General features: G+C 44.4%; 1 protein-coding gene across 1 annotated transcript in view; it reads left to right on the top strand.

Annotated features, from left to right (window-relative positions):
• Positions 1-2,270: 2,270 nt before the first annotated feature.
• LOC118386314 (E3 ubiquitin-protein ligase CBL-like) overlaps positions 2,271-17,462 on the top strand; it is a 39,670-nt gene continuing 24,478 nt past the window's right edge. Inside the window, exons 1-2 of the mRNA XM_035773973.2 lie at positions 2,271-3,073; positions 11,778-12,025. Of these exons, the coding sequence (XP_035629866.1) occupies positions 2,930-3,073; positions 11,778-12,025 (392 nt within the window). The 5' untranslated portion in view covers positions 2,271-2,929. The remainder of the gene's footprint in view (positions 3,074-11,777; positions 12,026-17,462) is intronic.

The following is a 17,462-nucleotide window of genomic DNA, read 5'->3' as shown; positions in this document are numbered from 1 at the left end:
CGGCATCCGACCGTAAGGCGCTACAAATGGTAGTGCATAAAGCCCAGTACATCACTGGGGCCAAGCTTCCTGCCATCCAGGGCCTATATAATAGGTGATGTCAGAGGAAGGCCCCAAAAAAAGTCTCCAATCACCCAAGTCATAGACTGTTCTCAATGCTCCCATACGGCAAGCTGTACCAGAGCGCCAAGTCTAGGTCCAAAAGCCTCCTTAACAGTTTCTACCCCCAAGCCATAAGACTGCTGAACAATTAATCAAATGGCACATGTACTGTATTTGATATGGGATTTTTAGGTGAGAGCTGATGCCTGTGATCCCTGCCCTGTGATAAACAGTGCCCACTTTGACAAAGGCAGGGGCGCAAAATATTTGGCTTGTCCGTAAGCGCGAACCGATGCCAATGCCTTTTGGACATATTTGTTTGGTGCAGTCCGGACCTGCCTTGATTTCCACATCCACGGACATTGGTTTTTGGTTTGGTCCGGACAAATCTGAACCAATCATAGACGTCTATGTTTGGTTCAGATTTGGTGTGGTCTGGACAAAAATTGGTCCAAACATATACTTCTATTAATTACTTATTTTCAACTTTGATTCAGAACCAAAAATGAGCCTGATTTAAAAATCAGGAAAATACATATTTTCAACATTCGGAAAATAAGTATTTTCAACTTTCATTCAGAACCGAAAATTAACCTGATTTCAAAGTCCGGGAAAAAGGTATTTTTCAATATCTGGAAAATAGTTGTTTTCAAGTCCTGGAAAATATTTTAAATGTACAGAAAATATGTCTTTTCACCTTGCATTCAGAACCTAAATTTAACCTAACTTCAATATCTGGAAAATACATATTTTCAACGTCATATTGCTTACTGGGACTATTGTAGTTTTGGGGGCAGCATTTTTTACTCTCGCCTAGGGCAGCAGAAAAGCAAGACTGGCCGTGAGTGTGTGTGTGTCTTCACAGTCACAGTGTTGTGTCGTGAGGTGTTTTATCTGTTATTTAAAATCAGATTTTACTCCTAGCTTGAGTTACCTGATGTGAACGAGAGTTCCATGTGGTTAAGGCTCTATGGAGTACTGTGCATTTCCCAGACTCTGTTCTGGACTTGGGGACAGCAAAGAGACCCCTGGTTGAATGTCTTGTAGGGTATGTATGGGTGTCTGAGCTGGGTGTTAGCTGTTTGAACAGACAATTATCATTAGCGTTAGCATTTTTATTATTAGCATTTTGGATAATGAGTGTAAATAGAGACAAATATATTGATAAAAGTCACCTTGTCCGAGAGACATTTACATGGTTATCAGAATGTCACACCAGGGTAAGCCTACACAAAACACAGCCCTTGTTTTAAGTGTTTCTAAAATCCCCTATGGGAAAAATGAATGGTGGAAAGATTATTAGAAACATTTCCCTATGATTTATGCCTAATATGTCACCTCCACTGTGGGGCTCTATAGGCAAAATATGTGCATTGGTTGAAACAAAACACAGATAGGTCTATGCTACAGTTTGTTAACACCATCTGCTCTAAACCTCGCTCACTTTACATAATTCTTAACAACACTGTACATAACTCAAGATCTAAATGCATACTCCCATATGGGAATAAAATCTGATATCACATTTTTAGCATGCAGATGCTGTTTCACTGGTAAAACTTGAATAATTATCATTCCCGATTGACGGTGAGAAGGGACGGTTACCACAAAAACGTGTGCATAATGTAGAGGACAGACGTGCACGGGTGATATCTATAATTAGCTCTGGGGAAGAGGCTTCCAGGGGGGTGGGATGGGCGGTTACCATCGGCGGAACTGAAGCCTCTGCCTGTATATAACACCTGAATTATAATCTGAGAGATCTGATGAAACGACAACGGTACAGACAGAGCCTTACGTGTGTTAGTGCCAACTGCATAATTATCATGGAGCACCCATCTATGTAGGCTGCAACATTAAGTATAATGTTCATGCCACAGGAGCGGGCATAGGTGAATGGTGCCTCAGTAGTTGTTAGGAATTTACCACACCAAAAAAAACGTGCTAAAATAATGTGTCTGAATTTACACAGCCAAATTAAAATAATTTCCGACCGTAATTGATGATGCTCTTGAACATGCAAACAGACGCGCGTGCCTGTATTTTCATCTCGAGGTCGCGCATGAAGAGGGCGTTGTTGGAGGAGGTGTTGGGGGGGGGGGGCAACATTTGTGTAAGGCGGGGGACGAGGGCAGGGAGAGGTTCCGCGAACGGAAGGGGATGAACAGGAAGAGCTGCTCACACAGAGGGGGAAACTGCTGGCTGGCAGTGTTGGTTTTTCTAAGTGTATTTATTCACCCCGTCTCCTTTCCTATTGTGTTAATGATTTTCGCTATCTGTGTAAATGTCCCTTTAAGTTAGTTTATTGGCGCCACGGTCAGTGTTTCCTCTACAGTAAGCGTATTATCAAGCCAGCGACTCTTGACTGTCTCCAGCCTGCAACTTCCCGTCACCGAGAAGAACGAAGACGGAAAGAGCGAGCAGCTGAAAAGGAAACAGGGTCGGTCAATAAGAATACAGCGAAATCTACACGGATATCAGACTGATAGACAAGTCGATATAGTTGTCTTCTTTTAGTCGACTAGGCGGATCTGCGTTCTTCTCATTGTGACTTGCTTGCCAACCGTCATTTTCCTTGTTGAGCACCCGGCTGCGGCTTGCTCCACTGTCGCCGAGGCTCGAGCCAACCACTGGTGGGGGGTTTAATGGGAACCTTGTTTAGATAGAACTCCCTTCTCCCCCCCACCCCCCCGACGGACCCTCGCTCGAATCCAATTCGGGCGCTGTCTTCCCCGGGGGGTGCCCGGTTTTTGCTTAGTCTGACTGGGGAAGGAGGGCGGTCCCCCAGCCTTGACTGTCGCTCTGGCCGACCCTAGTGGACCCTAATATGGCAGGAAATCTGAAGAAAGGCGGAGGACTGATCGGGATGATGAAGGACGCGTTTCAGCCCCATCACCACCTCCATTCCAATCACCAACCAGGGGCCGTGGACAAAAAGACCGTGGAGAAATGCTGGAAACTAATGGACAAGGTGGGTGACTAGCAGTCGTATAACTATCCATCTAAGCTACCCGGCTGATGATCTGTGGCTCAGGAAGCTAGCATAGATGGCTAATTAGCCAGCTCGCTAACTAGACAGCTACAGTACGAGCTAGCTAGTTAGCTATGGGTAGCTACACCGACCAGCTAGGCTACACCGACTGGCAGAGAAAGTGGTAAATGAGCTAGTTAATTATATGTAATGTATTGTATTCATCTGCAGAAGATGTAGGCAGTTGAAGTTAGTTAGAACTACCTATATGGCTGTAGCTAGTTAGTTTGATGCTGGTGGTGGCTGGATTGCTATCTATGTTAGCCAGCTACCTAGGCAGCTAGCTAGCCAATTAACATTAGCTAGCAACATTGACCAAGAAAATAAATATAGCTTGCATGGTGGTGGTGGTGGTGACTCAATCATCATACCAGATTAGGGTCTTGAAAACAGTAGCTAGCTAAGTGAGCAAAGTTAGGCTTGGGCTTTGACCATAGCCACAGAGCTACATTTTACCTTTCAGAACAGAAGATCCGTTCCGTTGACAAAGGTGTGCAATAAGGTTGTAAAATGTTATTCACCATTTGGGATTTAGCTAGCTGGCTAAATGTAATTTTAATGATCAGTGATTGTAAGATCAGATGTCAAACACAATAACTTTCAAACAATGTGGCAACAATCTAACTGCTCGACTCACAACACTTACTCTAGCAGTGACTCATGAAGTCCAGAGTATTGTGCAGCATGGAAATTAATACATGTGATCATCATAAAGAATTAGCTCCATTTACTTCACAAGAGGCGCAATTCACAACATCATTTCTCGGAAATTGTAGCTGGCTGACCCCTAGTTTCCTGTGCGATTCACATGGAATTATCACAGTGATTCAGAGGACAAGAAAGCCTTTTTGTGTTTGTTTCTCTATGAGTAGTCTACACATTTGTCACTCTTTTCTCTTATCTGTAAGAACCCAAGCCCCTGAGGATTGTTATAGTGGCACATGTTGGCCAGTTTGCATTGCTCTCCACCAGACAAGCACATCTGCATTGTCTCCGTTAAGTAAAGGTTAAAAATGATGTATGGAGAAGAGGTCGCTTAACACAAACAGAAAAAGTGAAGTGACACTGCAATGTCAGTTCTCCTTTTCTGTTTCAGAAAGTGACCTTGGCTTCCCAATCAATGGCACACACAAAGTCTAGTCTGTCTGAGGCGAAGTTGAGGAAGTGTGTGTGTGTCCACAAGACCTTTAGAAATAGAAGACTTTGTCCACGATGGAGGGTTGTTGAAAGGAAAACCACTGTAGAACCTGCAATATGTGTTCTATGGTATGCTGATTTTAGCAGAATGCTTTGAGGCAGGATACAACTTTACAAATTACACTTGTGGAGACATTGTTTGCTACTACTGCAACTGGTATCCTATCAAGTATTGTTCATAGCATTTTGTCCTTCCCCTCTTTCAAAACGGGTTAATAATTATTACACTGACCCATCTGCATCAGGTTTAACCATTTTAATACAGGTTTTTCTTCATACGGTTATGCCCCATGCACAAGTTAGCCTATCTGCCCATTCAGATATCATGAGGACAACTCGGACAACAGTCCATGTTTGTACTAGATCTGCCTAAGAACTTCAATGTTAAGCAGTTAAAGTGTATGTATAGAATTGGTGTAGAGGGTTATTACAGGCTTACTGCTTTTCCCGTGTTGATTGGGTCCCTAGTCAATGTTTTAGTGGTTTTATCGTAACAGGAACCTGCAGTCATGGGTTACGTCCCGAATTGCATCCTATTCCATATATATTGCACTACTTTTGACCAGGGCCCGTAGGGGGACGCACCCGTGATCTAGAGCACAGTGGTATGGGGGGGGGGTTGGTTCTGTCCCAGCCTCCGATCCTGAGGTTAGCGAGAGAGCGGAGGAGGGGAATGCGGAACAGCTAAGCGGCAATCTTTTGGTTTAGTCCAGGCCACCACGGCTGGATGTGTTTGCGTGTGTGTGTGCACGTTTAGCCAACTGATAACTCTAGGACTTCCCTTCCTTGGCTACAGGCTTATCTGCTCTCTGACAGGACTCGTGCACTTGGGTTGGAAGCACATCAGGGTTTATTGTGACCCCCTCTGACTGACCTCAGTCAGTTGGCTACACTGAACACATGTAGATGGCATGTAGTACTGTGCGCCTCCTGTAGTCTGTTCTGCTATGATGACGCCGTGTGGTATTTCACCCAATAGATATGGGAGTTTTATGAAAATGGGATTTTTGTTTTCTAATTCTTTGTATGTCTGTGTAATCTGAAGGGAAATGTGTGTCTCTAATAGAGGTCGACCGATTGTGATTTTTCATCGCCGATACCGATTTTATTGGAGGACCAAAAAAAGCTGATGCAGATTAATCGGCCAATTTATTATTATTTTTGTTTTTGTTTTCCCATGATTTGCTTGGGTTGAGTTGCTGTCCTGGGACTCTGGGGTCTGTTTGTGAACATAGCCCCAGGACCAACTTGCCTAGGGGACTCTTCTCCAGGTTAATCTCTCTCTAGGTGATGGCTTTGTTATGGAATCGCTTCTTTTTAGGTGGTTCTAGAATTTAACGGCTCTTTTCTGGATTTTGATTAGCGGGTATCGGCCTAATTCTACTGTGCATGCATTATTTGGAGTTTTAAAGTGTACAAATCAAATCAAATTTTATTTGTCACATACACATGGTTAGCAGATGTTACTGCGAGTGTAGCGAAATGCTTGTGCTTCTAGTTCCGACAATGCAGTAATAACCAACAAGTAATCTAGCTAACAATTCCAAAACTACTACCTTATAGACACAAGTGTAAGGGGATAAATAATATGTACATAAAGATATATGAATGAGTGATGGTACAGAGCGGCATAGGCAAGATACAGTAGATGGTATTGAGTACAGTATATACATATGAGATGAGTATGTAAACAAAGTGGCATAGTTAAAGTGGCTAGTGATACATGTATTACATAAAGATGCAGTAGATAATATAGAGTACAGTATATACGAATACATATGAGATGAATAATGTAGGGTATGTAAACATTATATTAGGTAGCATTGTTTAAAGTGGCTAGTGATATATTTTACATAATTTCCCATCAATTCCCATTATTAAAGTGGCTGGAGTTGAGTCAGTGTGTTGGCAGCAGCCATTCAATGTTGGTGGTGGCTGTTTAACAGTCTGATGGCCTTGAGATAGAAGCTGTTTTTCAGTCTCTCGGTCCCAGCTTTGATGCACCTGTACTGACCTCGCCTTCTGGATGATAGCGGGGTGAACAGGCAGTGGCTCGGGTGGTTGTTATCCTTGATGATCTTTATGGCCTTCCTGTGACATCGGGTGGTGTAGGTGTCCTGGAGGGCAGGTAGTTTGCCCCCGGTGATGCGTTGTGCAGACCTCACTACCCTCTGGAGAGCCTTACGGTTGTGGGCGGAGCAGTTGCCGTACCAGTCGGTGATACAGCCCGACAGGATGCTCTCGATTGTGCTTCTGTAGAAGTTTGTGAGTGCTTTTGGTGACAAGCCAAATTTCTTCAGCCTCCTGAGGTTGAAGAGGCGCTGCTGCGTCTTCTTCACGATGTTGTCTGTGTGGGTGGACCATTTCAGTTTGTCTGTGATGTGTACGCCGAGGAACTTGAAACTTATTACACTCTCCACTACTGTTCCATCGATGTGGATAGGGGGGTGTTCCCTCTGCTGTTTCCTGAAGTCCACAATCATCTCCTTAGTTTTGTTGACGTTGAGTGTGAGGTTATTTTCCTGACACCACACTCCGAGGGCCCTCACCTCCTCCCTGTAGGCCGTCTCGTCGTTGTTGGTAATCAAGCCTACCACTGTTGTGTCGTCCGCAAACTTGATGATTGAGTTGGAGGCGTGCGTGGCCACGCAGTCGTGGGTGAACAGGGAGTACAGGAGAGGGCTCAGAACGCACCCTTGTGGGGCCCCAGTGTTGAGGATCAGCGGAGTGGAGATGTTGTTGCCTGCCCTCACCACCTGGGGGCGGCCAGTCAGGAAGTCCAGTACCCAGTTGCACAGGGCGGGGTCGAGACCCAGGGTCTCGAGCTTGATGACGAGCTTGGAGGGCACTATGGTGTTTTTTGCGAGTCTCAATTTGGTGTTGGTGAGAGGACCCCAGATCTCACAACAATAGTTCTATAACTGAGTCAAGAATATTTAGACAGATCCTAATTGGTTTGTTGAATTTGATGTTCCTTTTGATGGCGTACTGAGATTTACTGTCAGGGCCCAGGCATCTGTCTCTCTCTCTGTTTCTGTCTTTCTCTCTCTGTTTCTGTCTGTCTCTCTGTTGTGTTTGTCTCTCTCTCTCTCCCCCTCTCAATTTCAATTTGAGGGGCTTTATTGGCATGGGAAACATTTGCCAAAGCAGGTCTCTGTTTCTCTCTCTTTCTGTCACTATCTTGCTCTGTATCTCTCACCCCCTCCTGCTCTCTCTCCTCTCTCCTCTTCTCTCTGTGTGTTGTCTTTTGATCCCCATGTTATTCCACTGATAAGATCCGCCTGGAGCTCACTAAGCAGATGCAACCAGCCCTGCTCGGTGACTAGGCCACTCAAGACATGGTGGGTTCATTTGAAGGTTGGCCAATTCAGCATCAAATTGTGAATTTGGGTGGTGTTTATGATGACTGAGTTCAATAGACGGAATAGGTTCAAGTGCAGAATTGAGACGACAGTCACGTTCTCCATTTTATTACATGACAGTTTGCTCCTGTATCTCTTTATAATGCACGAGGAGCGTGACTTGTCTGAGTGCAAGTTGAATATGAATGTAGCCAGTAAGTCTAAGGTAGACAACAGATAACACTCTGTTTTAGATGGGGCTTTTATACTGGACACAGAAGAAGCTGACAAAGTAGATGATTGATTAATTTCTGGAAAATAGGCCCTCTTCCTTGTTTTACTTTGGTCAAGTTATTCATTCATCACAGAATGCTGTGGCATGCATGTTTATGTTGTATATTATGTGTTTATGGGTGTGACTCAGCTCGGGCTGTGGAGGTCACAACATTTCGTCAGGTGGTGATTGTCAAGCAAATAACGGTCGGTCTCACGGTAATTGGCCGTTAATTAACGTAAATACATTTAGCATCTGGCTTCCGAACACAGTCTACAAGTCATTTTAAAAAGTCTAACAAATCCATTTAATATAGCCTTCACTGTCACAATCAATCCATTGATTTTAAACCGGTCTAAAGAACCATGATATGAAGAAAATGGTCATGTCCTGATGTGGCTATGCCGAATGGCTGTGGGCTACACTAGTTCATTTAACAGACAAGATTTTTTTTAAATTCTGTGGCATTATTTTATAGTATGAAGAACACAATTGAACAAAGCAGAATAAAACAAACATTTTCTCAATGATTTGAGGGAGTGCGCACGTGCAGCTGTTCTTTGTTGAGCGGTTAACAAAGAAATAAGTATTCCTATATGCTTAATTTAGAGTTATGTAACTTTAGTTGTTCTACAAACATTGGGCTATAAAAAGTTGCTTGAAAGGCATGCTTTGTTTTTTTTGCGCAGGCTGTACACGCTACATCACACTCATTCACAATTTGACAAGCACTTGATAATGCCTCGAATTTCACGGCGGCATCCCCTTTGTGGCCGTAATGCACCCTAAAAAAATCCATGCCTTCTGCGGCCCAGAGTGCTGCGTCGTTCCCTTCTCCCTGAGTGTGCTGTGTTATCCAAAGCGTCTCTCACTCACACCTCTCCGTCACCCGATCGGGGTCTTTCTCACAGGCTATAAGTGAAGGCCGACACATCGGGGACGCAATTGCGCGCGTCCTTATCTAATCCCGAGGTGCATATTGAATATATTAGAAGTGTCCACATTTACTTTTCATCAGCCAACAAGATGAGTAGGCCTAACGAACAGCAAAAGCACTAGCCTATGTCAATCTACTATCCCCCATAGTGCCAAAGGCGACTTATTCTGTGCGAGGAATTAAATATTCCAAACCTAGTCCGGGACAGTTGTGGGATACGATGGATCGAAAATTAATACAACCACTTGCATCAAACTTTGTTATGCATGCAATGTTGTTAAACTATTTATCTATTTCATAACATTATAAGCGCAGCAATGCACACATGGTAATAGGCTATGAGCGCAAATGTTCCACTAGCGGGAAAACACCATTATCAAAAGTGACCGCAATTATGCATGCAATGCTTTTATTATAATTTATAAAGGTACATTTTTATGGCAAAAAGGTGAGCTTCCCCAAACTTGAAACTCACTCACTGCTTATATACAGTGGGGAGAACAAGTATTTGATACACTACCGATTTTGCAGGTTTTCCTACTTACAAAGCATGTAGAGGTCTGTAAAAAAAAAAATCCAGAAAATCACATTTAATTACTTTTTTAAAAATCATACATTTGCATTTTATTGCATGACGTAAGTATTTGATACATCAGAAAAGCAGAACTTAATATTTGGTACAGAAACCTTTATTTTCAATTACAGAGATCATATGCAGGGATTTTGGCCCACTCCTCCAACCAGATCCTTCAGGATTCGGGGGGCTGTCGCTGGGCAATACGGACTTTCAGCTCCCTCCAAAGATTTTCTATTGGGTTCAGGTCTGGAGACTGGCTAATATTGTCACCCATCAGACTATTCTTAATTTAATCGTGACTTTACAGAAACAAATTAATATATGTGTGACATTTTGTTTTGATTTAAAATGGACCAGTATCATACACCTGCATCAAAACGGGCTGCGGAAAAGAAATGCATATCAAATCAAACTTTTATTTGTCACATGTGCCGAATACAAGTGCAGACCTTACCGTGAAATGCTTACTGACAAGCCCTTAACCAACAGTGCAGTTCAAGAAGAGTTAAAATATTTACCAAATGAACTAATTTAAATAAATAACAAATGAACACAACATAACAATAGAGACTATATACAGGGGGTGCTGGTCAGTGTGCGTGGGTACAAGTTAGTTGAGGTAATTTGTACATGTAGGTAGGGGTGAAGTAACTATGCATAGAAAATAACCAGCGAGTAGCAGCAGTGTACAAAACAAATGGGGTGGTCAATGTAAATAGTCCAGTGGCCATTTGATTAATTGTTCAGCAGTCTTTTGTCTTGGGGATAGAAGCTGTTAAGGAGCCCTTTGGTCCTAGACTTGGCGCTCCGGTACTGCTTGCCGTGCGGTAGCAGAGAGAACAGTCTATGACTTGGGTGACTGGAGTCCCTGACAATTTAATGGGCTTTCCTCTGACACCGATTATTATATAGGTCCTGGATGGCAGGAAGTTTGACCCCGGTGGTGTACTGGGCCCTACGCAGCAGGTGCCATACCAGGCGGTGATGCAAACGGTCAGGATGCTCTCGGTGGTACAGCTGTAGAACTTTTTGAGGATCTGGGGACCCATGCCAAACCTTTTGTCTCCCGAGGGGGAAAAGGTGTTGTCGTTCCCTCTTCACGACTCTTGGTGTGTTTGGACCATGATAGTTCGTTGGTGACGGGGAGACCAAGGAACATGAAACTCTTGACCTGTCCCATTACAGCCCCGTTGATGTTAATGGGGGCCTGTTTGGCCCGCCTTTTCCTGTATGTAGTCCACGATCAGCTCCTTTGTCTTGCTCACATTGAGGAAGAGGTTGTCATTTATGCACTTAAATAGCGAATGCAGGATGCTTTCCACCGTGGTTTATTTTCATGCCAGCCAGGTAGGCTATACTCCTGTTGTAAATATAAGCAATGTGCTTAATATTAGGAAAGTTGAGAAATAAATATAGTAGGCCTAGCCTATAGAAATCTGATGGGATCCTCTTTTTATTAGCAGCCATCTCTCTTTCTCCTGCAGTTGCATAGCCTATAGAAATATTGCCGATTCATAAGAAAACAGAGCCCTTCCCTTTGTGTATTGGAGAGGTACAGACCTGTGTGTGTGTGTGTGTGTGTGTCGTCTATTACCAGACCAACAGCAAGCTTTAATCCTGAGATGACTATTTCATTCTCTTCACTGTGTTGAAGGCCTTAAAATAGACTCACTTAGTGACTCTCAGGGTTTGCTATCTCAGCACTGCTCTCTCACTCGCTCTCCCAGGCATTTTCACTTGCTCTGCCACTTCTCCTCCAAGTGGCTTTTCTCACTCTCTCACTTCCCTGTAGTCCCTAGTCCTTACTGGACTTGACGCTCTGGCGAGACTCTGGTGCACAAGTGATTACTTGTCAGAGAGAGCTAGAGTATTTTACGTTTAGGTGAAAAGTGTTATGATCAATATAATCCACGTCATCACACTATCATACCGATGTATTTATCAAATGGTGTTCAGCGGTAGTTTAGTTTTAGTGATATCGATGTTCCCCTTTTCACTGACCGTTGTGTATGTAGGCTAAACACTCAAGCGTGCACAGACGTTAGTTTGTTCAGTTAATGTTTGGGTACTTGTCATGGTTGTGGTCAATTCACTTCCTGAATTGAAAACATCTTCATAGAATACAATGTGCAACTTTTCAATTCAAGAAATAGGATTTTTATTTACTTCCTGAATTGTATTAAAAAGCAATGGATCCCAACCCTGGTCTGTATTCGCATACTACTAAGTCTCTTCCACCACCGTTGCTGACTTCTCATGTGTTTCAGTAAGCTGATTCATCATCTCCCCTATGTGTCCTATCCTCTCCCTCCATCCAGGTGGTGCGACTGTGCCAGAACCCCAAGCTGGCACTGAAGAACAGCCCACCTTACATCCTGGACCTGCTGCCAGACACCTACCAGCACCTCCGCACCATCCTGTCCCGCTACGAGGGCAAGATGGAGACGCTAGGCGACAACGAGTATTTCCGCGTCTTCATGGAGAACCTGACCAAGAAGACCAAGCAGACCATCAGCCTGTTCAAGGAGGGCAAGGAGCGCATGTATGAGGAGAACTCTCAGCCCAGGTGAGATGATGACATTGTTGGAGATTGAGGTGGAAATCGAACTCGTTGTTGACGAAATGCAGGTACTTTTCCTAAAATACTTCTTGGTCTCACAATTGCCATTTCCTGATCAAAAAAATAAAAAAACGTTTTCTTTTTTTCCCCCAAGACATCAAGATAAGTTCCTTTGTTTTTGTACCACGAGCGCGTGCATTGAGCCGTCTTATCCTCCTCCTGAAATGCTCCTGTGAGGTCGCACTCTGACCTGTGTTAGTGAATGAACTGAGCGTGATCTACCAGAATATTAACCCTTTTTGTTAGCCCAGAGCTAAGCCGAGCTGTACGGTGCTGGCCTTGGTTACACATTCACCATAAGTCCAGGAACTGTGATTTGAAGGAACACGTTGAAAAGCAACGATCTGAGCCAGTACGGTTTGGGACGGCACAATAGCTTGAAAAAGCTCTGAATTTCTTTCTCCTACGTCTGAAGTGAAGTGGGGGAGGGGGGGGGTATTTTTGTGTGTGTGCTGAACACCTCCCTGTCTTAGCAGGCAGGTGTCGGGTTAGATCTCATCGGTGGGTACGTTTCTGCGCCTCCTTAAAGTGGAGCAGTGTAGTCTTGTACTGAGTAACAGCCAAAGAGAAGGGTGCTGTGGTTTGTACAAGTGAACATTTGTGGTCAGGGTGACGGTGATCTATTTGCCTGTGTTCTGTCTGTCTCTGTGTTCACAGGCTTTGCCGTTAGTCTCCCACAGACATGAGGGTTGTAAAGGAGCTAAAGAAATTGCAAAAATACAAAATGTAGTCTTAACACCGTAGCTTTTTGAATAACATCAAAAACTAAAAATATCGCTCCATACACAGTACAAATGTACACATAAGATCAACTTTCACACACACAAACAATGACTACGTCTTATCTGAACAGACCCGTATGTTCACACACCTATCCCTCGTGCCTGCATTATTGTTTGCCACTTGGCCTTAAATTGTATCAATTTAACGAACACCGTTTTGGATGTGACCAATACCGTCTTTTGACATGACCAATATCATATTTTCCCTTTGATTTGTAGCTCAGGGGCCAAATTATTCAAGTATCTCAGAGAAGGGAATTGTATGCAGTGCCTTTAGCAAAGTTGAACAAGCATGTTAATGTTGACGACATTCTATAAATCCCGTCAGAAATGCAGGATTTGGCTTAAATCTTTTGGGGAAATAGGCTGTAAAAATGGTCTATTCTACTTTGCCAACGGCACCCCATATAATTCCTAATCCGACGCTTGATAACTATGGCCCCAGGTTATACAGTTAAAAATGACAATGAAGCTTGATTTGCACATTCCTAACTTATTGCTGGACACACTCCAAGCCTCTCCCAGGGTCAACCGGTTACACGCAGTGGGAGCATGAATATGATGGCTCGAGTTAAGTATCAATGGCAGGATGTGGCCAAATATTTTCTCCTTTAATTAACTGACACAAGTTGGGCCCCTGCACTCATCTCCAATGTACTCAAAACACAACCCTTTTTAAAAAAACATTTTTTTTAATGAAAACTGTGGTTAATTTCCTTCTTTTAATGCAACAAATCAGAGTAGCGATGACTCTCTGCCTGGCGTTTTGCATAGCTTCTGTTTTTTTTGGACAATGAGTCTCCTTGTGCTGACACTAAGGGAGAGGAGGAGGCTCAGCTCACATTCCTCTTCTGTCTTCCCCCTAATTGAATTAGCATTAAGTAACGGACCCATTTGAACGGTCTTAACCACTCCTTTGTGAAATACATTTTCATCATCACTTTATTACAGAGCGAGTGGGTTCTAGAGCCGGAGCTGGTAGTAACCGATGAAGCCCCCCCCACACACACACACACACACACACACAGGGACCAGAGACAAAGAGCACTATTGTGCCTAGAGGAGGGCTTTAGCCCAGTAGCGTGGTTAGTGTGTTACCAGCCGCAAACGGCCTTAGCTGTGTGACACTCCTCCCATACCAGGGTTCTTAGCACGGTGTGCCTTACATGCTGACTAAACCGGGTGCGCGCATGTTGATTTTTGTCCACCCACACCAGACGCGATCAGGACACAGAGGTTGAAATATCAAAACGAACTCTGAATCAACTATATTCATTTGGGGACAGGCCATTTTAGCTAACTAGCTTGCTGTTGCTAGCTAATTGTCCCTGTCACGCCTTGGTCATAGTATTTTGTGTTTTCGTTATATATTTGGTCAGGCCAGGGTGTGACATGGGTTTATTTTGTTGTGTTTCGTATTGGGGTTTTGTAGGCATTGGGATTGCGGCTGAGTAGGGGGGGTGTAGCATAGGTTTGGCTGCCTGAGGCGGTTCTCAATCAGAGTCAGGTGATTCTCGTTGTCTCTGATTGGGAACCGTATTTAGGTAGCCGGGGTTTCACTGTGTGTTTCGTGGGTGATTGTTCCTGTCTCCGTGTTAGTGTTCACCAGACAGGCTGTATAGGTTTTCACGTTCCGTTTGTTGTTTTGTGTATTCATAAGTTATTTCATGTATCGCTATTCTACATTAAAGAACATGAGTAACCACCATGCTGCATTTTACAGTCCCGGGATATAAACATTGGGTTTTTATTTTTACTTGAAATGAGTAAGGTCCTCTACTTTGACAATTAATCCACAGATAAAAGGGTAAACTGTTGTTTCTAGTTAAGGCTTCTTCTTTGGGCTTATTATGGCAGTTGGCAACCAACTTTTTAAGGTGCATTACCACCACCAACTGGACTGGAGTGTGGACCTCAGTTCGTCTTTAAATCAATCACCCACGTGGGTATATGCTCCTAAAAACCAATGAGGAGATGGGAGAGGCGGGGCCTGCAGGGATGTAGGCAGACACACAGAATTTTAGGAGCACAATGAAAAATGTTTGACATATTAAAGCTTGTGCTCCCCAATTAACATTCCAGGTCGCACGGCTAAATATTTAGGCGCAGATGCAAGTAAAATGGTCGCACTGTAGAGCCCTAAGTTACCACTCTCGTTCCTCCTGGATAGGCTGGAGATGGTTAGAACAGTTTGATACAGTGTTAGCTTCAGCCTCGACTTAAGTAGTCTCCTGTATGGACAAAATGTTAGCTAATTCCCTTTCCTCTTGTTGTTGATAAAGGCGGAGCACCATTTCAGTGAAAAATGATGGATGCTAGCTATGACGATTACGTGGTCATCCTACACGGTTGTTTCTTCTCAGACCGTTGCAGTACAGAGAGCGCTAGTGGGTGGATGTGGTGCCGAGATGCCCTGCAGACTTCTCCACAATATTACCGCCGCGAAATTTGCTCTTCAGTTTATTTTCATTTTGGCATCCGGCACAAATATTTCTTGCTCGTCTTGCACGCAGACATAATGACACACAGCTCCCATAGTTCTGAGGAGAGTGATATTTGCGTTCAGCGTTCTGACAATTGCTGGTTGATTACCACAACCACCGTAGACTGAAAGCCTTTTGCTAATTTTAGTTGTGCTTTTTGTGCGGTGGTGGCCTGACATGGGAGTCTAGCTGCAACACTGCTGTGTGTGAGGGGGTGAAGTGTGGGCTGTGAGCTGCTAGAAGGGAACTAATGATTAACAGTGACACTGTCACGCACTGTGCTCGCCACACAGTTTCTTCCCGGTAGACTGCGAGCTTCCTTTTCCTGTTTCTCACAGGCCACCTAGTGCCATTTCTACGCCGCTCAGAGAGAGGGGGAGGGTGCGCAACAGGGAGAAGGAGCACAGCAAACGCTAGCCTGTTTATAACCACAAAGTCCAGTCTGAGTATGGAGTTGATCAATGTGTGCAGAAATAGGCCCTTCCAACCTCCCCTATATCCGGATATTGCTCAGACCTCCCTGAGCTTTGCCGTTTGATCTGGCTTCCTTGGCTAAGCCCCTGACCAGCGCTCCGTCCTGACTGCTGGTAGTTATAATATATCCTGGGGGGGAGAGGAGGGCTGGTTCCCAAATGGAACCCTATTCCCAATTATAGTGCACTACTTTTAACCAGGGCCTATGTAGGGAATGGGGTGCCATTTGGGATGAGGACAACAGGAGAATGGTCCCGGGGCGGAAGGGGTAATCCATCTGCAGTCCGAAGCGTGAGACAAGGCTGTTCTTCTACTCCAAGCCCCGTTTTCATATCCACGGGGCAGGAAACCAGAACAGGAGTGCGGCTTTCCTTTTTATCGTGGCTGCTCTCTCCTCCTCCTGTCACTCCACCACATGCCCATGATCCTGGCCTTGTTGGATTTATGTTTTCAGATCAACATTAAAAGCAAGGACTCCCGTCTACATTCATGCAGCCCCTGTACAGCCTGCTGCAGCCTCCGCGGCTACAGCTGAGGGTATTGCAGATGGTGGGACCCCAGTGATGTTGGGAGAAGGATCTGCATGGTTGGCCATGGGCCTCCTACTTCATCTCCCTCACTACTGCAGACACTCGCTGTCTGTGCCCTCCTTTCTCTCTGCAGACAGAGGAAGCCTCCCATATCTTCTTGCACCTGGCAGTCTCAAGCTAGTCTGCACGTCCCTGATAGTGCCTCAGTGGCCCACACAACCCCTTTTGTTGTGTCTATCTCTTCTAATGCCACATTCAGTCTCTTCTCTAAATAAGCAGACAAAACTATTGCAAATGGTTTCATTTTGTTAGCTTTTCGAATGTTGACAAAACAGTTGTCGTATGTAGCTGCTATGAAAAGGGGCTTCTCTGCCTCCTATCTGTGCTGCCGGAACTCTGTGGTATCATGCCAAGTTCATGTCCCTGCCAGCATGTCCCTGCCAGCATTAGTACCACAACATCCCTCTATTTGCAGAGGGCATGTGCCAGTTGCTAAATTAGTCCCTCAAAGCCCTGAGCCTGCCCCGTGGATATGACTTCCCATTTTCTATAGACTACCCATTTTCTATACCAGGCTGCTGGTAAGACAATAGTTCCTCACTCAGTAGCAGGCTTTGACTATCTCTCCCATCTTATTTGCTGGCAAAGGTCTGCGCAAACAGATCAATTTCAGCAATAGGGAAATGCACTGCCAGATAACAATCATTCCAAAGGATGTGTACATTTTTAGGGCACATGCAGAGAATGTGAGAGAGCCTGCTTTTTGCATACTGTAGCATCACTCTGGGTCTGCTTATTTGTATTTAACCTTTTAACTAGGCAAGTCAGTTAAGAACAAATTCTTATTTACAATGACAGCCTAGGAACAGTGGGTTAACTGCCTTGTTCAGGGGCAGAACGACCGATTTTTACCTTGTCAGCTCAGGGATTTGATCTTGCAACCTTTCGGTTACTGGTCCGACTCTCTAACCACTAGGCTCCCTGCCGCTGCTGAATTTGACATTCTTTGCCACTTCATGTACCAGCAGTTACTAATATGTAACTCCAATACTGTTCTGTCTGAGAATTTTGGGCTATTTGTTGACGAGTTCTGTCAGATCAGACAGACAATTTG

The sequence above is a fragment of the Oncorhynchus keta genome, chromosome 1, assembly GCF_023373465.1.
Source record: "Oncorhynchus keta strain PuntledgeMale-10-30-2019 chromosome 1, Oket_V2, whole genome shotgun sequence".
NCBI lineage: Eukaryota > Metazoa > Chordata > Actinopteri > Salmoniformes > Salmonidae > Oncorhynchus > Oncorhynchus keta.
This window is presented reverse-complemented; position numbering and strand designations above follow the sequence as displayed.